Here is a 25,351-nt window from a genome sequence, read left to right as displayed (position 1 = left end):
GATGAACTCCAATAAGAATACAAATTCAAGAATATGCAAACAACAATAGGGTCATATTTCAGTATTTCACTAGATTTTCTTAGATATATATATATATATTTAATATTGTTTTGATTATTAATTTATGATATTGATGAGACTATATTTTTACATAGGATTTTCAAAAAAAATATTATCTTATCAATTTATCGAAATGTATCATTTTTTACACCGGCCTAACTCGGGATCGGAAAAATTTATTAATTTATAGCGAGTATTAATTTAAAAAGTATTAATTTATAGAGGTTCTACTGTATGTCATTAAATAACGACGGTCTTACTTTATAGTGTGTTGGAGGTGAGAAAAAAGCATATAGTGGGTGTAACCGTCTGAAAATCGTGGTTCTTGGCATTCGAGTAGTAGAAGTTCAGCTATCTTGTGAAGTTTCAGGAATAGCAAACATGTCAGCTGTATTCTTGATGCTAGCTATAAATCGAGATGCATGAGCCCTGCCGGCCGTATTCTATATTTGTTTTGGAGAATTGATTGATGGTTTGTTGGCGTCTCGGGTTGTGATTTTTGGTGACAAGTATCCTCAGACTGGTTGGATGCATCAACTTTTTTTTTAATCTATAATTAGAATTAGAAAGAAAAAAAAAATAACAGTAAAAATTTATGTTGGGTTTCTAACATGTACTATAATTGTTACACATTAGTGGGGTTGCTTTTTCCAAATATCTAAACTTGTACTATCAAGTTAAGAACTTAATATACAAATACATAGTTTTGGGTTTTAGATATGTTGATAGTTTTTTTTTTTTTTTTTGTAAGGCTCCCAACATAAGATAATAATTATGAAATTAAAAGACAAAAAAAAAACAGAAAATTATAACTAATTAAAAGACTGATTTTTATAAATTAGATAAGTGGATAAATAAATGAAAACCTAGTATGTTTGTATAGTCTTGAGAAATAGACAAGATATTAAGAAAAATCTTATATGTAACTCTCAACCAACCAAACAAGACTAGTGAGTGAGTACTGACTGAAGAAAGAAAAAACAAAGGATGTCGACGTGCCCACAAAAAAGTCCACGTATGCATAAAAACCATAGCAATAAGAAGATCGACCCATCACTTTGCCCCATTTTCACAAGTCTCTCAAGTGGTGGACTCTCTCTACTCAATTCGATAAAATATATATAAAAAAATCCCAAATTTTGAGAGAAGAAGAAGAAGACACCAAAAAACCAAAACTCAAAGTCTGACATTAAAACCCAAAATCCAAGAAGAAGAGTGTGTGTGAGAGAGAGAGAGAGAGCTCTTCTTCTTCTTCACGCTCGCTCACACGGGTTTGGCTTTTGGCGTTGTAAACAATGCTTCTCCCTCTCTTCTTCTTTCTTCTCTTCAATCTCCATCTCCATCTTTCTTCTTCTTCTTCAATCTCTTTCCCTGATTTTCAAATCATCGACGTTTTACAACCTCCTCTCTCCGTCACCGGAACTCTTCTCAACGACACCCATTTCTCCGACGACTCCACTTCCAAATACACCCTTCGCCTCCTCCACCGCGACAGATTCCCTTCCGTCACTTACCGTAACCACCACCACCGTCTCCATGCTCGTATGCGCAGAGACACTGACAGAGTCGCCGCCCTTCTCCGCCGCATTTCTGGCAAAGCCGTCTCTTCCTCCTCCGACGCTAGATACGAGGTCGACGATTTCGGGTCCGATGTGGTTTCCGGTATGGATCAAGGGAGCGGCGAGTACTTCGTCAGAATCGGCGTCGGAAGCCCGCCGAGAGATCAGTACATGGTCATTGATTCCGGTAGCGATATGGTTTGGGTTCAGTGTCAGCCTTGCAAGCTCTGTTACAAACAATCCGACCCGGTTTTTGACCCGGCTAAATCCGGGTCTTACACAGGTGTCTCTTGCGGCTCTTCCGTCTGTGACCGGGTCGGAATCTCCGGCTGTCACTCCGACGGGTGCCGTTACGAGGTCATGTACGGAGACGGGTCTTACACGAAAGGAACATTGGCTCTCGAAACGCTGACGTTTTCTAAAACGGTGGTTAGAAACGTTGCCATGGGATGTGGCCACCGGAACAGAGGAATGTTTATCGGAGCTGCTGGGCTATTGGGTATTGGAGGCGGTTCGATGTCGTTCGTGGGTCAATTAACCGGTCAAACCGGTGGTGCGTTCGGTTATTGTTTAGTGAGCCGAGGCACTGACTCAACCGGTTCATTAGTATTCGGGCGAGAAGCTTTACCCGTTGGAGCCTCGTGGGTACCGCTGATCCGTAACCCGCAGGCTCCGAGTTTCTACTACGTTGGGCTCAAGGGCCTCGGGGTTGGAGGCGTACGGGTTCCTTTACCGGATGGTGTTTTCGACTTGACTGAAACCGGTGACGGTGGTGTGGTTATGGACACTGGAACCGCCGTTACAAGGCTTCCAACGGTGGCTTACGCTGCGTTCCGAGATGGGTTCAAGTCGCAGACCGCGAATTTGCCGCGGGCTTCGGGCGTATCGATATTTGACACGTGTTATGACTTGTCCGGGTTTGTCTCGGTACGAGTCCCGACGGTGTCGTTTTATTTTACGGAAGGTCCGGTTTTGACGTTACCGGCTAGGAATTTTCTGATGCCGGTGGACGATACGGGGACATATTGTTTTGCGTTTGCGGCGTCTCCGACGGGTTTGTCGATAATAGGGAACATACAACAAGAAGGGATTCAAGTATCTTTCGACGGAGCCAATGGTTTTGTTGGTTTTGGCCCCAACGTTTGCTAGCGGTTAAATTTAGAGAAATTACTATTTTTGTTTGCTAGTAAAGTAAAAAAAAGAAGCTTTTGTCTCAAACCTATATATGTATTTGTTGTCTTTCTTTTTTTTTTTTTTCCTTTTATTAGTTTGGTTTGAGTTTTAGTAATAAATCTGATTAGTATAGAGATTACAAAAAAATGTATATGTTTTTGACCAAATTTGTCTTTTGATTTGTGATTGGTTTGGAATCTCTATTATGTTTGGGTTACTGTTTGATATGAATGGAGTGAAACAACTTTTAGAGCACCGCCAAGTCAAAAAGCAAATTACACAGGTTTAAAAATTACTCCCTCTATCTCACAAAGATTGAAGTTTTAGAGATTTTTCTTTGTCCCAACAAGATTGATGTTTTGAATATTTTTAATAAATTTTTGTTTTAATGATTACTGATGATGTAGAGTGTATGGAGTGTAAAAGTGGGAAGGTGGAAAAGTGAAAAAGTTTTAGAAAAATAAATTATATATTCTCTATGTCTTAATATGTGTGTAAAATCCTAAACTTCAATTTTTGTGAGACAGAGGGAGTAGTAAAAACTTTGTGGTGAACCGTGAGGACATTGGGGAGTGAACCTTTTCTCTATTTAACCAATGTTCACATTAACTGTAGTTAAGTTTTACTACTACTAGTACTACTTAAGCAATTAGCATCACATGTTCCAAGATTAGTCATGGCCATATTTAACTTATGAATTTGCTTTTATTGGTAATGGAGATTTACAAGTACAAAATTCCGCATTCCATACGGCTTTCAAATTTGTTACATGAACTGATGATAATTATTATGTTTTACAGAAAATGTGTGTGATATGGATGGAAGAAGCAGGCTTGCCTTATGGGCACATTATCTCGTGCCAGTCTTACTCTTTAGGTTTTTATGCATATGAGTACCTGAGCGAGAGAGACCCACAAAAGCTGGAAAAAATTTCTAATTTTTTTTAAAAAGTGATGTGAATGAATCATTTAAAGCAACATAATAATCTCTAGTCACAATCGTGAATCACTTGAAGCTGCTGCTGCACCTCTTCAATTCATTACTTCCCCGTGATACTTTTTCCTGTCCTATTTTTTTTGCCAAGTCCCCCCCATTTAAACTTTTAATTTTGTGTCAAAATATCCTGAAGTGGGTTTCATGATAACCACATCCACAGTAGACTTCAAAACCGAGGACACAATCTAGTTGATTCATGGATGAAAAAGCCCAGAATTGTACCTCTAACATTGTCAGAACTTTTTTATCTCTTTCTACAAAATATCTGACTATTTCTATGATATTTACTTAGCCGTTGTATATACCTTGAAAAATTAAACAAACACAGTCAATTCTATTCACACTGTAACTTGAAGAAAAAAAAACACAAGAGATCAAAATTAGCAGAGCACTAACCGACGAGAAGCACGTGCATTGATATACCAATAAATCATTATCAACCTCTAGTGAAAATTTTTAACACAATAAAAAATAAAGCCTCTGGTGAAAAATGGAAAAAAAAGAGAAATGACTAAAGGGCAAAAGAGAAAGGGAAGAAGAAAGTCATACACAAAAAAAGGGGTCCCATTGACATCTATGTTGTCCCCTTCACAGGGCATTTAATCAACAAAAAGGTTCAACCACTGTGTTAACACTAATAATGATTCATCATCTTGAATCCCAAAGCTGGCTCTGTTTCTTACACACAACCAAACTTTCCCTTTCTTTGCAGTTTCCACTCATGTTCTCTTATTTGTGTATCACTGTATCTCTCTATATATACCTATAACCTTGGTTTTCACTAATCAATCATCTTACAACTTTGGTTCCAACCTAATCTAACACCTACAATGCGTCTTTAGTTTCTCCTTCATTTGTTCTATAACCGTTCTTTGAGTGTGTATCTTCTGCATTTCTCATTTTATATACCTTCCTCTAAAGCAGCTAGGTGTATCTCTCCTAAACCGTAAAGGTGTACCTAGGCTAAGTCCATTTCTCCAATCATCGGCTTATTAAACCATGCACCATGGAAGAACAAGCCATTACATACAATCAGTCGTTTCATGGTATATGGCTGGCCTCACAAACTAAAAGTTTCCAGATTGTACATGAGAGCCACGAAATACACAACAGACTCATGCTAAACGAAACAAAAAGGGTACCAATAGTTGAAATTATCCAGCAATAGATCCTCTAGATTTAAGGTCAAACTCCTACGCGATATATATACCATGAAAAGATTTAGTTATTTACATATGGCCTGTTTCCCATCGATGCCACTTGGAAACACAAAAATGCCTAGACTGGGTTCGAACCCTCGCAAAACCAAAACACTAAGTCCTAGGAGAGCCAAATCAATTACAAGTGCAGCTAGAGGTTTCTTCCTGATCAAAATTCTGGCCTTCATCTCCCATATATTGTACTAAGCAACCTAGTTAAAACGGCGGTAAGAAGTCTACTTGTGAAGCATACAACGAGTAGTCTACACCATAAATAGATATTTGAGATCATCTACTGTTAGACGTGTTGCAGAGCTTCCACCATTATCTTCACCAAATGCAGATGCAACCATTTTCCTTTTCTCTTCCTGATAAAAAAAAAAGATACAACCATGATATGCTCGTTCTGACAAAATTCATAAGCCTTCATATTCCACCATAAAAACTCCATCTAGTATTTAGCTTGAAAACTACCATAAAGATAAATCTAAAAAGGAACCTAAGGGAACCCAAAACCCAGCCACAATGAGCTGATAGAGTTTGAAAATTACCTGAAGAGACAAAATTCTATCCTCAACGGTATCTTTTACAGTAATTCGAGTAACAGTAACTGGCCGAGTTTGTCCAATACGATGTGCACGATCAATAGCCTGATCTTCGGTTGTAGGATTCCACCAAAGATCCAAGAGAATAACATGACATGCAGCTATCATATTCAACCCAAGGTTTCCAGCCTTTAGAGACATCAGCATCACCTTTACCTGTTAGTAAACTTCACGCTTTTAGAGAGCTTCAATATCAATACTCCACGAACATCTCATGTTTCAGAGAAACGACTAGTAAATTGTTTGAGAAAAACATAATCTAAAATATTCACATCACTTACATCTGGATTCTTGCTGAATTCTTTAACGGCCGTGTCTCTTGCTGCTAGACTCATTGTGCCATCTAATCTTCTGAATACTATACCATTTTCAAGAAAACACACCTCAACCAAGTCAAGCATACTTGTCCACTGAGAAAATATTATCGTCTTTACAGCCCCCTGGCTAGGTAAAGATGAGTGAAGACTCATTGGCTCTACAATGGTAACATCGTCGTCATCATATGGCTGTAGCTGTGAGGAAGAAGGCATTTGACCAGGCTGTGCTGAGTTTGGGCTGTCTTGTTGGGAAAGCGACTGCAGGATATCGAGGACAGCTTTGATTTTTGATGAACTGAACTCGCTTTTTAGAAAAACTGAACTATCGACACCTTTATCATGTGAAGAACTACAGCCTAAATCTTCAGTACTGCAATTTCTAAGAGAAGATTCAGAGAAAACAACATCATGCCCAAGCTGTTGTCTGCATCTCGGTACAGGGCACATGTCCTCATCGCCATTCATATAATCTAAAACACATTGATAGCAAAATACATGGCCACATAGCGTAACAACAGGGTTTTCTGGTGGATCCTGCGAATAAAGAGGAAACAAAAGAATATACGTCAAGATAGTCAGGACAAGCAAGACCTAAGAACTAGAGAATAGTGAGCCTGGGACATGTTATATCTCAATTACTCTGCACTTACATCGCAGACATAGCAGATGGCAGATGATGACTCTAATAAGCAATTGATCAGTCTCATTCGAGTCTCCCTAGGGAGTCTTCTAGCTGCTTCTTCTGATACTTTACCAACAGGTTCCGGGTTATATCCTTTAACAAGTTGTGGGTGGTCGCAGGCTTGGCGTAGTCGCAAAAGCATCAGAAGAATATTTGCATAGTTTTGACTCAAAGTTCCCGCAGCAGCATAGGCCTGCAGAGAAAATGAATTATCATCTTATCGGGTACAACCACTAGTTTCTGCTCTCTTGCAGAAACCTATAATTGACAAGAAAAAAAACTCAGAAACATGTGCATCAACTTCAATAAAACTGCTGCATAATAAGGTCAGATTTATGAAACACTTAGTTGCTACAAATGCATCTTCTTTTCCAAAAAGTGCACATCAACTGTAAACCAAGTATGAGCAGATACTTTGTGGAGGAAGAAAAGGAGAACCTTGAATTGTGAACGAGAATCCGCTTCAAGCTTTCTGTAGAAAGACCGCTCCTCCACTGAAAACTCTACCTTGCTCAAATTAACTTTCTTTGGAGGTAGATTAATTATTGGTTTTCCATCAAGCAATGTTCCTATAGACAGCAGAACAGTAAATATTTAGCAGAAACCATTAACTACAGCACAACTACGTGAGAACATAAAAGGAGCAAAGTAAAAATCTACCATCGAACAGAAAAATATCATAATTCACATGAACAAGAAAAATACACAGATGACCGAATTGGTGTCTCATTAATCACTTGACCAGTGGACTAACTCAGGTGACAGCTTCAATAAACTAACAGGTACTCTCGTTAAAGAGTAAATTATAGAGCTGATAAAATCAGCAAGTCTCGAGATAACATTGAATAATTATAATAATAACAGTGATCAGACTGTGAAGTCCTGGCCATCATAAACAGCTCAACCAACCATCACAGAAAATAAAGTTATGATCAGAGTACCTTTGGTGCGGCGCAGCATTATAGTCTTTAGAACAGCTTGAAGCTTCTTGTAACCGTGGGGAGAATTTCTGGAAATTGGAACCTTGATTGTATTATAAAATGACTTGTACGCCGCATATGGATCATATCTAAGAAACCTGAAATAGCTAAACAAATCATCAATCGTATTTTGTATTGGTGTTCCAGACAGACACCACCTCATTTTGGCTCGAAGAGTGCAACAGGCTTTTGCCACTTGTGTTCTATGATTCTTTATTGTCTGAGCTTCATCCAGTACTATTCTGAACCACCCAACTTTTGCTAGAGCTCCGCAATCAGGCTCAGAAGAAGAACTGTCAGTGTTTTTTCTACCTCTTTTTTTACTCTTCTTATTGGCACTCGCCGTGGCTTTCCGTTTCTTATACTTGGAGAGGGAAATACTATAATTTTCAGTATTTTTCTCATCGTTCTCATCCTCATCGACCAAAGGTTTTTCGGGAGCTTCATTAGTAACAATAGCGTAAGTTGTCACAACCACATCATATTCTGCTAATTCATTAGGATCTTTGGTTCTATTTCCACCATGGTAGACTAACACAGAAAGTTTGGATTCTTCAGAAACCTTCTCCTCAAGTTCTCTTGCCCACTGCCTTACAACACTCGCTGGACAAACAATTAATGTACCAGCAGCTGGTCTCTTCCACTTAAATGCCCGTGTTGAAGAATTCTCTTCTTCATCTTTGACTTTCTCCATATCTAAAGCGCCATTCTCATCATTACCACCAGCAGTCAGAACCTTGATCTCACAATTGTTCGAAACATTGAACTCTGGTTTTACATGACTACCACTTTCAGGCTTTGCATTGTCTGACTCATCATCAGCATCCAGGACCAATGCCTCAATTTCTTGATTGCTTGACTTTTTGGACTTCAATTGTGACTCAAGCTTTTGCTTTAGGATAAGAGCAATCGTGGAGACCGTCTTACCAAGTCCCTGCAGAATACACGTTACATAGTTTGAGGTAAATATCCACGTAGCAGACTAACAGTATCACAAATATTTACTGGTCAAGATATTTAATCAAATGTGACCTGATCATCTGCTAGTATCCCTCCTGAACAATGCAAACTTCTCGTTTCCTTCTGAAACATCCATGCTAACGCAATTTTCTGGAGACCAGTAGTAATTAGTAAATAAACCAATACCAACGGCCAGTAAATGGAAATTTTAAACATGCTAATACCTGATGCCTCATAAGAGGAACTGAAAGAGTACCAGGATGTAGATCGATTTCGGTCATGGGTTGATTCAAACCCTGCATGATTAAAGCACTTGATTATCAGAACTGCAATTAACACGCAAATTAATATCAGGTTGATAATGGAACAAAACTGAGCTTTCAACACATTTATAATGCACCAGCTTAAAATCGAAACATAAATGCTACATAGAAAAGTCAATGATCCAAATTATCATTATTCCTCAAAACTGAGAAAAAGAATGCAGCTCATTATTCATTAAAGATACTGAGTATAAAATTGAGTAGATTCAGCATAGTAGTATGACTGAAACATCAATTAGACATACAGACGCTTATATAACTAGTAATGCACCACGAATCTCTGACAAATATTTAACCAAAATAAAATGAGCCAGATTTAGAGTCCAGTATTGCTCCATATTCACTATTACAATCATATCAAGAGATTCAAAAGACCTAGCATATTGTTTAAGCTGGTACACGGGGAAACACGAACAACCTACTCATTATTCGGAGGTTAATCATAGAACACCAAAAGTCTTTTTACCCGGAAATATTCAGCCAGCTTTTTCACAAGGAAGTAAACAACAAGCGGATAACCCATTCAAGAAGATTCATAAAGTCGAACCCGCCCAATCCAACTAAGAAGAACCGAACTAGACATACAAGCACAAAAGAACAGCTAAATGTTGAAGTTCATTATAAGAAAGGTTGGCTTGAGGATGAATACCTGTAGTGCAGCCTGGTAGACCAGCCTCTCATCGTTATTAGCATTCCTATCTTCATCAATGCCAAACCTGTGCACTGGATCACTTGAACCAGCAAGATGAGAAACAGAAGCAGACGTTCCATGATTCAGAGATGGAGGCAGGATCCTAACCCCATTCATGCCACGATGGATTCCTATCTCAGCATGGGCTCCACTATAATGATCACCAAAGGTACTCTTGTTGCGTACAGGTGACACAGCTGGACGACTATTATCCGAGCTAAAGCGACTCCCACTGGCATTACTTGTATTGTTAGGGCCGCTTCTGGAAGGAATGGGAGGGGGATTAAAAGAGGGTGGAAGGGTTCTTTTAAGAGCTTGCTGAGACGGCAGTCTCTCATAGTCAGCACTATCATGATCACCAAAGGTGCTCTTGTTGCGCACAGGTGACACAGCTGGACGACTATAATCCGAGCTAAAGCGACTCCCACTAGCATTACTTGTATTGTTAGGGCCGCTTCTGGAAGGAATGGGAGGAGGATTAAAAGAGGGTGGAAGGGTTCTTTTAAGAGCTTGCTGAGACGGCAGTCTCTCATAGTCAGCACCAGATGCATTCGAAATTCTCGAGTTAACAGTGTTCCCATTCCCTGAAAAAGGCTTAGAGACTCCAGGCTGAGAAGTTTCACTCAAGCAGGCACCATCGCGAGAAGCCTGATTTGTGTGTTCAGCCTTAACATGACTATTCCCTGCAAGTGTTAAAGGCTTAGAGACTTCAGACCGAGAGGTATCAGTTGAGGCACCATTGCGAGAAGCCTGATTTGTATGTTCAGCCATAACATGACTAATATCTGTTAGTCTTATAGGCTTAGAGACTTCAGGCCGAGAGGTATCACTTGAGGGACCATTGCGAGGAGCCTGATTTGTAATTTTAGCCATAGCATGACTATTCCCTGTTAGTGTTAAAGGCTTAGAGACTTCAAGCCGAGAGGTATCAGTTGAGGCACCATTGCGAGGAGTCTGATTTGTAATTTCAGCTATAGCATGACTATTCCCTGTTAGTGTTAAAGGCTTCGAGACTTCAGGCCGATAGATATCACTTGAGGAACCATTGCGAGGAGTCTGATTTGTAATTTCAGCCCTAGGATGACTATTCCCTGTTAGTGTTAAAGGCTTAGAGACTTGAGGCCGAGAGGTATCACTTGAGGCACCATTGCGAGGAGCCTGATTTGTAATATCAGCCCTAGGATGACTATCCACTGTAGGAAAAATCATTCGAGGAAACGTTCTCATGCCTACAAGGAAAAAAAAACACAGCATCATTTGTCGATATACTCCATAAAGCTACCAAAACCAATCTCAAAAAGAAAGACAGAAACTGATAAAGGATATGTCGAAAAAAATTGTACCAGCTAGCCATGGGGGATTTGCCCTGGTTTGAGGGGGTGACCTAATAACCTCGTCATCACTATCACTATCTGAACTAATTTCAATAGCAGAATCCATCACAAGATCAGCACTAGGTCTCTTAAGAAACCGAATCAGCCTGCGAAGCAAAAGAAATGGTGTTAATTCTCCAAAATGAAACCAACCACTACAAACAAAGCCACAATGTAAATCAAATAAGACTACTCCGGAGCTATATACATTCGAAAACAAAGCATCATCCTAAGCAAAAAAAAAGTAAAAATCAACAAAAAAGCATCACAAAATAAGTTTGATTTAAGGTTGCTGACTTGGCGACACTATTCTCGAAACGAAACAATCGGATGAAACAAAAACCCTATTCAGTGTAATCGGAAACTATTTTAGCAACCCAGAAAGCCATAGATGGAAGGAATCAAGCACTGGGCGGGATATTAAAATCAATGGCGGGATTTGGATATGTAAAACCCCTACACGATGAAGTAAAAAGTAAGAAAAGTAAAAAAAAATCCAAAACAAAAAGTAAAGGAAGAAGAAGAAACAGAGCTCGAGATCGGGGAAAATGGAGGGAAGGAAACAGTACCAAGGAAGAAGCGAGTTAGAGATGAAAGACGCCACTGTTCATTTAGGGCTTTTTTTTTTGTTTGCTCTCAGAATCTGTCTTCTTCACAAATGTTGCGGTTTGCGACCAAGAAAGATGATGTTGATGGTTCGACTTGATGAGTTAACCCCTATCGTACAGTGTACACTTTCAATTTTCTCAAGTTAAAAAAAAAAAAAAAATTCACATTTTGCTCGGCCCACCATGACGTCTCTCGGCCCATATTCTATTTCCATGTCTAAAACCTCTCTCGACCAATCGGATATTTCCACGTCCACTCCCAGTGACCAGTGCTTTTGAATAGCAACAACACTTTTGTTTTGTTGCTACTACTTCTTAGATTCAAGTTCAAGATATCTTCTTGTAACGCCAATGTTACTTGCAGCAAATACGCAGACAATAAAAGCTCAGATATTGAAGGAGGAAAAAAAAGTGAATTCGATGTTTTGTTTAATGGAAAAGGAAAAGGAAAACGATACACCTCTCTCGGAAGTTCACAAAGAGATCTTAAAGCAAAGGAAGTAAAAACAAAAACCTCATCTGCTTCTCTTCACTTTTTTTTATAAAAATGTTTTCTTGGAAATTGATCCTAAAACCTCGGAATAAACAACACAACATTAAACCCTCTGGTTTTGTTCAACTTTGCCAAAAAAGCCTAAACTGATGAAATAGAATTTAATTTTAACCGAAATCCTGCAGCTTCAAACCCACTACTGCTGCAGTCTGCTCTGTGCGCCAGGCTTATTTGTCTGCGGTCTTTTATATCCGGTCCTTTTAACCAACTGTTAATCCGAAACCAAACTTATAGTCCTTCTTCTTGTGATCCAGCTGAATCAAACAAAACAAAGCCACAGAGTTTTAAAGGCAAATCCTTTTACTTACTGTTAATACAAGAATAGATGATATTGATCATTGTGTACCTCTGCAGACAGAAGAAAATTGAGTCCCATACTCAATCTTTCTTCAAGGAGTGCGGATGCAACTCCGTTGGAATCGATTTTTCCCCGCACACGGGCCTAAAACAAAGCCAGATTATTATAACTACGCGGATTTTGAATGTTCTTTTGTTGCTTATAAACTTAACAGTCCAGAATAATATGGCAACATTACTTACCTGTCTAAGAATGTAGTCATACCCAACACTAGCTGTAACATCTCTTGAAAAGTAGTTGAACATGAAATCAGTGGCAAGTGAAACCTGATAATGTGTCATGATTCACGGAAAAGAATGAATATGTCATGAGTTATCTCTCTACTTTACAAGATTTTAAGATGCAATCAAATGACAACGGTACATCACCTTCTCTGAAATTTTCTGAACATAGTTCATAACAACAGCACCGGTGCTAGCAACTTGTGCAGTGGCAACCTGTTAAAGAAAAGTTCTTAATGTGATGGGTATATAAACTGAATAATCTTATCTACTTTTTACAAACTGAGTTTTTGAAGCTCTCAATTTATAAATAACTTGAAATAAAAAGAGAAGGGATAAACAGTGAGCTGTATTATAAATCAACTGAGAGGAAGCACTACCATTTTATCTGACTCGTATCGAGCAGCATAGCCTATTCCCGACTTTCGAGGCACACCAGCCCAGAAAACTTCACCACCCAAGGATAGACGGTTTGTAACACTCTGTACAAAAAATTATAAGAGTGTAATGAATGGAAAGAACCAATACACAGGCAATAAGAAATATGCTTATATGTACCATACTAAAAAGCTTTACTATTACTGATCAAACGAACGACTGCCCACGGATAAAAGATAAATTTTACTATAACCACAGGCCCTAAGCATGATCAAGGAACGAATCGAGGTTCTTCTCTCATCTATGTCACAGCTAGACGAATCAAGGCAAACAGTACAAGGTTAAACATTCAGAGATGGGTAGAACCTATCTATTTGACTACACACCGAGAAAGCTACAAAGTTTCAGCTATAGCATGGGACAATTCCAGCTTACCTGTATATAAGTTGCTCCAATTAGAGCACTGTTTCCAAGCTGAAGCTGGGCTCTGTAGTCTGAGCCCTGCATAAATGTGAGACAAAAAAGGGTTGAGAAACTCGATGAACCAAATACTGTATAATTCAAAGGTGCATCACATGGATAGGAAATTATTAAGTACTGTGATTTTTCTTACCATGTAATCAAAGTTGAACATTGCATGTGACAGATGTGGCTCATTTGTTATCTGGCAAAGAAAGTAAACAAAGATGACAAACACAATATAACAGAGAGAATGAACGTAATATCCAGCTACACCATAGAATAAACACATTGTCTAACGATGTGGTATTTACCTGAGCATTCGCCTTCACAATTAACTTATCAGTTAAATCCGCTTTCAATCTCGCATTTAGTCTACCATCAGTCATAACCCTTCCAATAAGCATCAACTGCATAGTAACTTTGTCATTTTCATCTCTTTCATGACAATAAGAATATCAAAACAGCTGATTACCAAAAAATTTACCTTTGGCTCAAAATAATTGGCACCAAACTCATAATGGGCAGTTGGAATTTTGATTGTTTCAGCGGACTGAGAAGGAACTTCTGTTGGCCCCATCATTACACTGTTTAAACATCAATTTACATGCTTAGTGAAGAACACAAATAGAAACCATGTCCTTACGAATAGCTATAAACATAAACTTATTACCTGTGACTGAGAGAAAACTTTTGATTCAACGCCTTGGTAAAGTCGAAGCGTAAACCCTCAAAATTGTCCGCCTTTAAAGACACTGCAAAACAAAATCAAACCAGAAAAACCAAGAAAAGCAAAATCAGAATGCTAAAACCTAACATCAAAACAGTAAGAACCAATTAGGAGACACACCATGTGACTAAAACATCAAAAGAAAGCAATATCAATCACAAAACTAAAGTTTGAAAGAGATTAGGAGCAGCTAAATAAGGGTTCGTCAAGTTTATGTGGCTACAAGCCGTTGTCATCTAGTTGTATCTGAGAAATGGATTTTGACCAACTCCGAAGCAGGTAAAATACAGTGTACAGATTCTAATCCAGATCAATTAAGCAAAACTTAATCATAATATAACATTTCTACTGTATGTAAAATCTCGAAAGACCTTGAAACGATTCATTAGAAACGAGATAATACCCTAAAGTATTCGACTTTACTCAATACAAACAAGAAGAGAGCTAAATCTCTAAAAGGAGAATACAATGCACTCAAAAGCCAAACTCATTTGATCTCACAGATCAAAGAAACCCACGAATTGAGATATCCGAGAAATGCAAATTAAGTTCTACCGGAACCCAAAGAAAAAAGACGAGTGAAAAAAATCTAGATCGGAAATGGGATTTAGGATGTACTGAACTGAAAGCTTCACGGTGAAGTTCCTCATAGGGAACAGGGGAAGGGAGGTTGGAGTAATCAACTTTCTCATCGACTTTAGTCTTCGCATCGACTTGTGCCGCCATGAGAGGTGGTAGAAGATCCGCCATCGCCGCCGCTACCGCCTTTGAAATATCCTTTACGGCGACAGTAGAACAAAATGGGAAGAAGAAAAAAAAAAAGGAAGAAGACGAAATGAGAAGTAAGAGAAGTATAAGGGTTTTCTTCAGTTTGGAGGCGAGTCTTGGCAAGGGTTTTGTAATTATACCAGTTCTGGTTTTTTCCGGTTTGTTGTTAACCGTATCGAGAACCACTCGTTAGCCGGTCTCGCCACCTGATTTAATTTAATTTCCAACCTCTAAAGCGGATAAGCGTCGTCTATCGTCCAATCAATTAATTTAAAAGAAGTTAGTTAAACAAAAATTAATAAATGCAATGAAACTGGTTACAAATATTAATACTTGGTTTATTAGAATATAGTTTATGGAATGTCTAATGCTTATTTGACAGAAAAAAATACAATTTCCTAAAATAAAATACAACTAGGATATATCCCGTGCTTAAAGCACGGGTTAACATTTTTAAAAAAATTATAATATAATAATAAAACTATTATTTTTTTTTAATATTTTGTTTAAGATAATTTATTTTTAATTGTTATGTAAATCTATTAGTCTATTTGAATACTAATTATTTTAGAATATTATAATATACTATTTTTGACGTATTATTACAGTTTTATATTGTTTATTTGTTATATTTGCATCATTACTTTATGAAATATAAAATAGTAATTTTAATATTATAATTGTGAGCAAATAAAAATTATTAATTTATCATCTATATAAATTTAGTTTTACCAACCCGCCAATGTAGAAATTAAAACACACATTTTTATACATTGAGTAATATATCTTCGTTTTTAAAAATTCAAACCACAACATATGCAAAAAAAAAATGCAGTTTATTTATTATAAATATTATATAAAAATTTCAAACAGTTTGTAAATAAAATAAAATAAAGATGTTAGAGAATCATAATTTGAAATCTTAACAAAATCTTCGAATTTAATTATTAAAAATAATTGTATTGTATACTTGGATATAAATCTTAGTTTTTAAAATTCTGATTGTTTTATATATTTTTAAAAAAATTAATTAGTAATTTTGTCCATAATTTATTAGAGAGAGAAAATATTTTTTTAGATACTTTTAGATTTTTTAATATTTGATTTGTGAGTGTTTTTTTAAAATAATTATATATATTTAAATTAGTTAATTAAGCTTAATAAATTTTTTCTAATGGCAATTTAATGTAATTTTTTACACATTTTATGGTTAGTTTCATATTTGTACTTCTCAATTAATATAGTAGGATGAAATGGGAGATTATAACGTGATATACGTATAATTATTTGTCGTAGTTATGTATGTTGCAAATATAGTAATTATTCATCTTGACTTGTCTGTCATCGATCGTGTATGTAATTTATTTTGATTTGTCTACTGCAACATGTCATCATAACGAAATATGATGATGTAATGTGTGACAAAATAATAATTGTTTTATACTGGATATAACATTAAATTCTTCATTTTTGTTTCCTCTTATGTCCATTTCTAGTGAACAACAGTCTTCATTTTTGTTTCCTCTTATGTAGTTATGTTCATTTCCAAAGTGAAGTGATATTTTTCTCGGTTATCGCACTTTTTGTGTCTGTCTCACAACAAAAGCTTATCTTCTCTCACAACAAAAGAGAAAATAAACTTTTTCATTTGTGGCACTTTTTCAATTAGCAAACAAATTCTTCTAACAAGAGACTTGGAAACATGATGTGAATTATATGTGTAATTAAGATAATGACAGTCTTGAGTTGAGTCTTCCACAGATTAATCGTTGCGTGCAGATTGGTTTTAGAGGCTGCGATTAAAAGAGCAGCGTTAATGCAAATAACGATTAGGAGAACTCAGAGACCAATATAATTGCAAAGAAAGATGACACTGACTAGACCCAAGGAGACCCTTGACAAAATGTTTTTCTCACATTATCTAGTCTCTTGATCCAAAAGGAAATTTTATCATTGCTGAGATGAAAAGGGATACTGATGACTTTTGTGGATGAAACAATACTCTTGAAACGTGACCGAGATGTTTAATAGTATTTCACATAGCCAAGAAGACTTGATTTACATACATCGATTCCTTTATTACCCATTTCTTATTAAACATTATTATCTCTGTGATTGATTATTAAAGAGTGTGGAAGTTGTGAACCAATAATCTTATTAGCGCACAAGACCTAAGTTCAAGATACCCCAAGAAACATCAGGCCAAGATTGATCCAAAAGGAAATTTTATCATTGCTGAGATGAAAAGGGATACTGATGACTTTTGTGGATGAAACAATACTCTTGAAACGTGACCGAGATGTTTAATAGTATTTCACATAGCCAAGAAGACTTGATTTACATACATCGATTCCTTTATTACCCATTTCTTATTAAACATTATTATCTCTGTGATTGATTATTAAAGAGTGTGGAAGTTGTGAACCAATAATCTTATTAGCACACAAGACCTAAGTTCAAGATACCCTAAGAAACATCAGGCCAAGATTGATCCAAAAGGAAATTTTATCATTGCTGAGATGAAAAGGGATACTGATGACTTTTGTGGATGAAACAATACTCTTGAAACGTGACCGAGATGTTTAATAGTATTTCACATAGCCAAGAAGACTTGATTTACATACATCGATTCCTTTATTACCCATTTCTTATTAAACATTATTATCTCTGTGATTGATTATTAAAGAGTGTGGAAGTTGTGAACCAATAATCTTATTAGCGCACAAGACCTAAGTTCAAGATACCCCAAGAAACATCAGGCCAAGATTGATCCTGTGACTTCATGAGAAGAACTCTAACCCAAGCAATCCAACCTTCCCATGACATCCTCTTGTCCCAAGGACTTCCCCATTGCAAGAGCAGAAGAAGCCCTTTCTCTGCCTCTCTCTCTGCTTCTTTGAATCTCTTCTTTCCCAAATACACTTGACTCAACAACACATGTGGCTCTCCCACAAATGGGTTCTTCTCAATACAACCCAACAATATCTCCTCTGCTCTCTCCAAGTACCCTTCTTTGCTTGTGTCACTGCTCACAACTTCCCAGTACATCTCCCTCGCTTCTATCTGCTCCTTTGCATCCAATACCTGGTCCATCACATATGTGGCTATCAACAACAAGCTTAACTTATACCCTTGATAACAAATGAACATGTTGAGACATTGTTCTTTAGTAATGACGTTTCCTACCAAGAATCACTTTTTCTACATTCATATCATCAAAGCACCTTTACTACATAGGTGACAATCCAAGACAACACAATGATGTAGACATGAAACCAATCAGGTAACTAGATAACCTCGAGGTTCAGTTAAATTCCTGATAGTAACTAAAACTCCCACTCCCAGTCTATGTTCGCTTTCATCTTTCTTTTATGTCTCTTTATGAATTGTGAAAGCTACTAAATTAAAGAAGATACAATCCTAGACACAATGATCATGACATGAAAAAGTAGATAAAGAACACCACTATTAGTATCTGGATCATACCTTGGTACAAAAGCTGAAAACTGGAGGCACCACAAGCTCAATATCCTCATCTCTCTCCTTTCTCAAAACAAGTCCAGAACCAGAAACCCTTCTCCTCTCCTCCATCAAAATCTCCTCTTCTCTCACAATCAAACTATAAATCGCTCCCATCCTCGAATTAGAATTCATCCAGAGCCCAGGCTTCCCATTCCCAGGCCATAACGCAGTCACGTTATTCCCTCTAAACTCAAGCCTCCCATCACGGTTACAGAAGAGCTCATCTTGAAACCCAAAAAGCTGATCACTAAAATCCGCCATAGTCATCAACAAGAAAACACCAACGACTCTCCTCGAAACAACGATTTCTTCACCTGTCTTGATATGTTTCACAGCAACACCGTTCTCAGGAACCAAACCATTCACCTTCTTCCTCCACTCTTCATCCCCATCGAAAACCCCTTTCTCCTTGGCGTTCCTCAACGAAACCTCTGAACAACCAAGATGCTCAACGAGCTCACGATCAGAGTAATTAAACAAAAGATCGTCGTGAATCAGAGTCTGTCTCGGAACAACGCAGAAGAGATGAATCAAGGACTCGGCAGCTTCGCCGACGTGATCACGGACCACGTCACGGCCAGTTGAAGGATCGAAGATGGCTAGATTGACATAGGAGTTGGAGTAAGCAGAGTGGAATAGACCGCAGAGGCAGACGGATTCAGGAGCTTTCCATAGCTTGAGGATCTTGTAGATGTCGATCAAGTGATCTAAGAAGCTTCCGTGTTTGTGCCAACACTCGCCGGCTCCGACGCTTTTGAGGACGGCGATCAAAGACGGGAGTTTGGGATCGATCTTCTCTAGCTCTCCTCGGAGAAAGGGACGGGCTGATTCTAGAACGGCGTCGTTTGTTGATGAACCCATTTCGTCTCTATCTCACACACTCTCTCGTCTCTTCTGTTGATGATCGCTTCTTCATTGTCAAAAAAAAAATCACCTCTCTAAGTTTGTCTGATTATTAAAGCATTGACCAGGTTAATATTTTTATGATTTATTCAATTACCTAATACCATTGATTCTGAGCCGTTGATTTGTTCATCAACAACACCTTTCCCACTTCTCAGTCAATAGTGTTTTTTGTAGTAAAAAGATATTGATTACCAAAGTCACCAAAACCTTGATTAAAAATAAGGAAGAAGAAGAGAGAAGTAAGAGAAGTATAAGGGGAAAAAGGCCATTTCCGACCTGTACAATGTCAAAAGTGTCAATTTATACCTGTACAAACTCTCGGTGCCAATTTATATTTATACTCAAATAAAATTCAAATTTCATACCCAATTATTAAAATAGTGCCGATTTCAAAGTCAAAATCAATAAATATTAATCAACAGCTGACTCAGATGACACGTATTTAATGAAGTGGCATCGTATATCAAAACTACGTCGTTTCGATGCTGTAATTTCGTTTTAAAAGAAAAATGTAAGACCACAGGATCGAACCCGGGTCCATCAAAATTTAAATCAACACGTTAACCATATGATCTAGTAGCTTTCTTCGGAATATTGAGGAACTTTAATGTTAATAACCATATCAACCCACGAGAATCTCCCTCCTTTTCCTCTTCTTCTCTTCCTTGGCATCGTTAATTGCATTGATAATTTTTGCTTCCTCATTCCTTAATTTTTACTGAAAAACAGAAACCCTAGTGATGATGATTGTGATCAAAGAGGAACAACGAATTTCCAAAATTTAAAATTTTAAAAGAAACAAAAAGTTAAAAAATCAAATCTTGGGAAACCACGATGAATATAAACAATTAGTGATTGGACCAACGGAAGCGGATCTAGATGGAGAAGGAACCACGGCGGAGCAGCCATTAATGATGCCAAGGAAGAGGAGGGAGATTCTCGCAGGCGGAGATGGTAATAAACACTAAAGTTTCCCAATATTCCGAATAAGGCTGCTAGATCATATGGTTAAAGCGTTGATTAAATCTTTGATGGACCCAGCTTCGATTCTAGGGTATTACCTTTTTTTTAAAACGAAATTACAGCATCAAAACTACGTAGTTTTGATATATACGATGCCACTTCACTGAATACGTGTCATCTGAGTCACCTGTTGACTAATATTTGTTGATTTTGACTTTGAAATCGGCATTATTTTAATAATTGGGTATGAAATTTGAATTTTATTTGAGTATAGGTATAAATTAGCACCGAGAGTTTGTACAGGTATAAATTGACACTTTTGACATTGTACAGGTCGGAAATGGCCCTTTTCCCGAAGTATAAGGGTTTTCTTCAGCTTGGAGGCGAGTCAGTTCTGGTTTTCTCCGGTTTGTTGTTAACCGTATCAAGAACCGCTCGTCAGCCGGTCTAGCACCTGATTTAATTTAATTCCAACCTCTAAAGCGGATAAGCGTCGTCTATCGTCCAATCAATTAATTTAAAAGAAATTAGTTAAAAAAATTAATAAATGCAATGAAACTGGTTACAAAAACTAACTAGTTAATACCCCGTGCTTTACAGCACAGAATGACACATGTTGTAATTTATTTATGTATATTTTGAATGCATAAAATATTTTAGTTTATGTATTTTTTATAATTACAAAATTTTAAATAGTGTTAAGTAGTATATTTAGTTTACTTACATGATAAATGTTAAAACATATTTAGATAAATATGTTGTTTAGATATCATTAATCCTTTGCACGGTAACATATATACAATGATCGTTTTGCAGTTTTTAAGCGATAGCGGTATGATTAAAAGGTGTTAAATTCAAATATCATATTTTAATTTGGTTTTAGTTTGGACTATTACATGTAATTATTTTAGTTTGGCAAAGACATCTCGTCCCATCCTGTCTTGCCATATCCCGTCATATTTCATCTCGTCTCTACCATTAAAAAATTTTATGTACCATAATTAGTCTCTTTTAAAAATTTTATTGTCCAAAATTTTTGGGTAAGAGCATAACTAACTTTTATACTTTTCTCACATTTTTTGACATATAATTTATTTTCTTCTACAATAAAAGATTTGTTCATAATAAATAAATTAAAAAACTACTTTTTTTTGGTGAATGCCCAGGGGTTAAAGGCCGCTAGAATTTTACTAGAAAAGAAAAAAAAACTGGTTACACGTAAATCCGTCTATGGCACCGAGTACCATTAACATCATCATGTAACAAAGACTCAACTATAGTAGGAGCTACCATAAAAACAATATTCAATTTAAAAAGATACTTATTAATATTCAGTTTTGCAGGTATATAGTAATACAATATAGTCAATCAATTGTAATTATTAAATTTTAGAGTTTTAAATACTTATTTTAGGGTAATTACTATTTAAAAATACAAATATAAATTGAAATTTCTTCCGGCATTCTCAAAAATACTCCTTTTTAAAAAATACTCATCCATGTTAACTATTTTTAAAACTACGCCTCGTTATGTACAAAATGACCAAATTACCTTTTTTGAGTGAAAGCAATAATGTATAGTCACCAAAATCCAAAAAAAAAATCCGCCAAAAATGATAATTTTTCCGCCAAAATCAAAAACTTTTCCACCAAAAAATGAAAAAAAAATCCCGCCAAAATTACGGAATTGGATTTTCCCACAAAAGATGTTGAAATTTATACCTTATAAAAACTTCTTAAACGCTTTTTAAAATGTTTTTTATATGATTTTTTAAAGGCATTTACAAAGTTCTTATAAGGATAATTATAAGGCTTTTATAAGGTTTTTTAAGGTTTCTACTTTTATAAATCTTTTAAAAATCTTTTTAAAACCTTTCAAAAACTTTTTAAAAACTTCTTAAAAACCTTTTAAAATCTTTTAAAAACCTTTTAAAACCTTTAAAAATCTTGTAAAAAATTACGAGAATACTTCATCTGGGGAAGAAGATGAAGATGGAGGAGATTGCTCCAAAGGTGGCGCCAAAAAGAACAGCTCTGTCACAACCACTTGGTCAGCCGTGCATAAAACTGCTTTCCGCGAAGTAGTGGACAAGCTCCCTCCCCTCTCTCGCACAGTATCCAATATCTTTGGTGAAATGAAGAAGCAATTTCCAATGGTGATAATTGATGAAAATAATAAATTTATGAATAGAAGTGGATGTCAAATAAAAAAAATGATGATAATTAATCTATAAAAAAAGTTTGTGCAAAAATATATGTAAATTTATAGAGAGTTTTTAATTATGATGGGAAAAGTAAAAAGAGTTTTTTTAAATACTAATTCCCCCCCCCCCCCCCTGGCATCCTACTGAATACTCATACTTATTAATGTTAAATTCACATTTCATCATCATCATTCTAACATGACAGGTCAGGACAAATGCATTGGTATGATTCAAATTTTCATGGGAAAAGTAGTTAAACTTTCAAAATTTGCTTCATATCATATGCACACAATTTTAATAAAATATTTTTAAGACTTTTAAATGTTTTAAAAGAGTTAAAAGCCTTCACCAATGGGAACCTAAATAGCTAGAGCCCAGCACATATTGATTTATATTAACACATCATAAACCAACACATTTTTTTTTCTTTTTTTTTAGTGCAAAAACCAACACATCTTCTTTAATACCTAAAATCAACGAAGAGTTATTTTTGAACTGACCATATAATGTACACAAACCAATATATGACATAGTAATTAATTAATTATCCTATTTGTAATACTTACAATCTATTAGTTAACATAGTATTTGAATATAAATACAAAAAAAAAAAAATAAGATGGTGGAATCTACTTTCGCTCATGACTTAGGGCATGTTTATTTGGGGATCATGTGGGGGTGTTCTTAGATGAGAAATAATGTAAAAATATTGTAAGATCAGGTCTTAAAATCTTTTGTTAAGAAGTTAGTTATTGGGAGATCAGGTATAAGATCTTAAGATTTAATATTATAATATTCTTATAGAAATTTAAAAATGTTGAATAAATACAAAGATTAATGTTTAATATATAATTTAAGTATGTTTAAAACTATTTAATAAAATTTTTATTAATATTCTTATTACACATATTACAATTATTAAAATTTATAAAATAACATTTTATTAAAAACTTATAAAACTTTTATTAAATTTAAAAAAAAAAAACATTATTACTTAATTATTTAAAGAAGACAAACATTTTATTTAATTAATACAAATGACCAAATTTATTCCAAATATTCTCAATCAAATCCTCCTTTAATTTGCGATGTGCTTGTTTATCACGAATTAATGTATGACCTTCACCTAAACCTTCAATATTTGAAGACATAGTTACTGAAAAGGTAAGATCTGGAGTAGTTCCAGTTCCATCTTCTTGTTGGAATTCTTGTTCGTCATAGAGTGTGTATGAATCTCGTTCATCTTCGACAATCATATTATGCAGTATGAGACATGCTCTCATTATATATGCAATTTTACCCTTTGACCATAAAAGAGTTGGATTTTTAATCATGGCGAATCTAGATTGCAAGACTCCAGATGCACGCTCAACATCTTTTCGTGCACCTTCTTGTTTTTGTGCAAATAAACGATGTTTCGGATGTTGTGGGTGTGGGATGGATTTAACAAATGTCGCCCACTCCGGGTAAATACCATCCGTCAGATAGTAAGCCAAATTATACTCATTTCCGTTGACATAGTACGTAACTTCGGGAGCGCGACCGTAAATAATGTCATTAAATACTGGTGACTGATCAAGGACATTTAAATTGTTACAAGTACCTGGAGCTCCAAAAAATGCGTGCCATATCCAGAGATCTTGTGAAGCTACTGCCTCCAAAACCATTGTTGGCTTATCGGTGCCTCTTGAATACATTCCTTTCCAAGCGGTTGGGCAATTTTTCCACTGCAAGTGCATACAGTCAATGCTTCCAACCATCCCGGGAAAACCCCTCTGTTCTCCATAAAATAGTAGCCTTTGAAGATCCTCTTGTGTTGGTCGGCGTAGGTATTCAGTGCCAAACAAGTCAACTATCCCGACGACAAAATGTTCCAAACATTTACGAGCAGTACAAGCAGCAAGACGTATGTATTCGTCAACCGAGTCTGTCGCAGTCCCATATGCTAAAAGTCGAATTGCTGCTGTACATTGTTGTAGGGGTGATAGACCATTCCGGAAGGTTGCATCCTTTTTTGGCTTAAAATATGGAACTTCTTCACTGAGACGATTCACAATACGCAAGAACAACGGCTTGTTCATTCGAAACCGTCGCCGGAAGTGGTGAGCATTGAAAGTGGGATATCCACATCATTCATGCCACTAGCTTTCTCACCCTTTGCCTCTGCGTATGCTCCACAGAACTTACTGACTTCCCTGCTGATTTTTTGCCATCGTTGTCTACAATGATCAGGGAGCCTTGGTTCACCACCACCAAGGACATGATCACTTGTTGCATAATAATCACCAATGCGCTTCCAGAAGGACCCATACGGTTGATCATTCCCAACAATCCCATCCTTAGATGTGTTTAACCAGGCGCTTATTAGGACTAAGTCATCTTGTGGGTACCATAACCTTCTCTCCCTACGTTGTTCTGCTGTCTCTTCTGTTTGACTAAGAGGTTGACTCGGGTGTGAACTAGTTTGTGAACTAAAAGAAGGGATTTGAGAGGAACCAAGGTTTACATTTGGAGCGAAACTGTCGTATGGGAAGTTTTGAAGACTAAAGTAGGATTGAGACTGACTATTAGGAATATTATTTGATTCCATAGAAAGCAGATTTAGAACGAAAGAAGGAAATGAGAACGAAAGCAGATTTAGAACGAGAGATTATTGGAAAGTCTTAATAGATTGGTAAGAAAGAAGGAAATGAGATTGGATAATATAGAGAAGTTAAGAAGATCATTTAATTCAAAGTTTTGTGTTGTTAGAGAATTTTAATTC

At 36.4% G+C, this 25,351-nt stretch overlaps 4 protein-coding genes across 7 annotated transcripts; 1 reads left to right on the top strand and 3 right to left on the bottom strand.

Moving 5' to 3' along the window:
- Positions 1-928: 928 nt before the first annotated feature.
- Positions 929-3,047, top strand: LOC104746405 (protein ASPARTIC PROTEASE IN GUARD CELL 2). The gene has a single exon (XM_010467874.3). The coding sequence runs from the start codon at positions 1,356-1,358 to the stop codon at positions 2,766-2,768; it is 1,413 nt and encodes a 470-aa protein (XP_010466176.1). The 5' UTR covers positions 929-1,355; the 3' UTR covers positions 2,769-3,047.
- Positions 3,048-4,966: 1,919 nt separating this feature from the next.
- LOC104746404 (helicase-like transcription factor CHR27) lies at positions 4,967-11,671 on the bottom strand. 4 transcript variants are annotated; one of them, XM_010467872.3, is made up of 12 exons: positions 11,488-11,671; positions 11,262-11,374; positions 10,889-11,025; positions 9,504-10,774; positions 8,756-8,827; positions 8,604-8,681; positions 7,533-8,505; positions 7,030-7,160; positions 6,560-6,784; positions 5,874-6,443; positions 5,539-5,748; positions 4,967-5,355 (listed from the first exon to the last, which is right to left on the bottom strand). In XM_010467872.3, exons 3-12 carry the CDS (start codon positions 10,983-10,985, stop codon positions 5,251-5,253), a joined length of 3,732 nt encoding a protein of 1,243 aa, XP_010466174.2. In that variant the 5' UTR covers positions 10,986-11,025; positions 11,262-11,374; positions 11,488-11,671; the 3' UTR covers positions 4,967-5,250. The 4 variants fall into 4 exon arrangements, with proteins under 4 accessions (XP_010466174.2, XP_087343765.1, XP_087343766.1 ...); XM_087487639.1 differs by having other exon boundaries at positions 11,216-11,374; positions 11,488-11,644; XM_087487640.1 differs by having other exon boundaries at positions 11,296-11,374; positions 11,488-11,644.
- A 248-nt stretch (positions 11,672-11,919) lies between these two features.
- Positions 11,920-15,095, bottom strand: LOC104746403 (mitochondrial import receptor subunit TOM40-1). Its single transcript, XM_010467870.3, has 11 exons — positions 14,849-15,095; positions 14,169-14,250; positions 13,983-14,082; positions 13,810-13,905; positions 13,650-13,700; positions 13,472-13,537; positions 13,039-13,140; positions 12,806-12,874; positions 12,620-12,703; positions 12,426-12,521; positions 11,920-12,333 (listed from the first exon to the last, which is right to left on the bottom strand). The coding sequence occupies exons 1-11, from the start codon at positions 14,973-14,975 to the stop codon at positions 12,280-12,282; spliced, it is 927 nt and encodes a 308-aa protein (XP_010466172.1). The 5' UTR covers positions 14,976-15,095; the 3' UTR covers positions 11,920-12,279.
- Positions 15,096-17,533: 2,438 nt separating this feature from the next.
- On the bottom strand, positions 17,534-19,567 carry LOC104746402 (uncharacterized). Its single transcript, XM_010467869.3, has 2 exons — positions 18,480-19,567; positions 17,534-18,077 (listed from the first exon to the last, which is right to left on the bottom strand). The coding sequence occupies exons 1-2, from the start codon at positions 19,374-19,376 to the stop codon at positions 17,709-17,711; spliced, it is 1,266 nt and encodes a 421-aa protein (XP_010466171.1). The 5' UTR covers positions 19,377-19,567; the 3' UTR covers positions 17,534-17,708.
- Positions 19,568-25,351: the final 5,784 nt, after the last annotated feature.

The sequence above is a fragment of the Camelina sativa genome, chromosome 15, assembly GCF_030686135.1.
Source record: "Camelina sativa cultivar CO46 ecotype springtype chromosome 15, ASM3068613v1".
Lineage (NCBI taxonomy): Eukaryota > Viridiplantae > Streptophyta > Magnoliopsida > Brassicales > Brassicaceae > Camelina > Camelina sativa.
Note: the sequence above shows the minus strand (reverse complement) of the source record. Positions and strands in the feature narration are given on the sequence as shown.

Coding starts and splice junctions, on each gene's coding strand:
- LOC104746402 (XM_010467869.3), bottom strand. CDS start 19,376: ATGGGTTCATCAACAAACGACGCCGTTCTAGAATCAGCCCGTCCCTTT. Junction 18,078..18,479: donor TTTTCAGCTTTTGTACCAAG/GTATGATCCAGA, acceptor GTGATGGACCAG/GTATTGGATGCAAAGGAGCA.
- LOC104746403 (XM_010467870.3), bottom strand. CDS start 14,975: ATGGCGGATCTTCTACCACCTCTCATGGCGGCACAAGTCGATGCGAAG. Junction 14,083..14,168: donor AAGTTTTCTCTCAGTCACAG/GTAATAAGTTTA, acceptor ATGTTTAAACAG/TGTAATGATGGGGCCAACAG. Junction 12,334..12,425: donor ATTTTCTTCTGTCTGCAGAG/GTACACAATGAT, acceptor TGTTTGATTCAG/CTGGATCACAAGAAGAAGGA.
- LOC104746404 (XM_010467872.3), bottom strand. CDS start 10,985: ATGGATTCTGCTATTGAAATTAGTTCAGATAGTGATAGTGATGACGAG. Junction 6,785..7,029: donor ATTCTCGTTCACAATTCAAG/GTTCTCCTTTTC, acceptor TTTTCTCTGCAG/GCCTATGCTGCTGCGGGAAC. Junction 6,444..6,559: donor CCATCTGCTATGTCTGCGAT/GTAAGTGCAGAG, acceptor CTTTATTCGCAG/GATCCACCAGAAAACCCTGT.
- LOC104746405 (XM_010467874.3), top strand. CDS start 1,356: ATGCTTCTCCCTCTCTTCTTCTTTCTTCTCTTCAATCTCCATCTCCAT.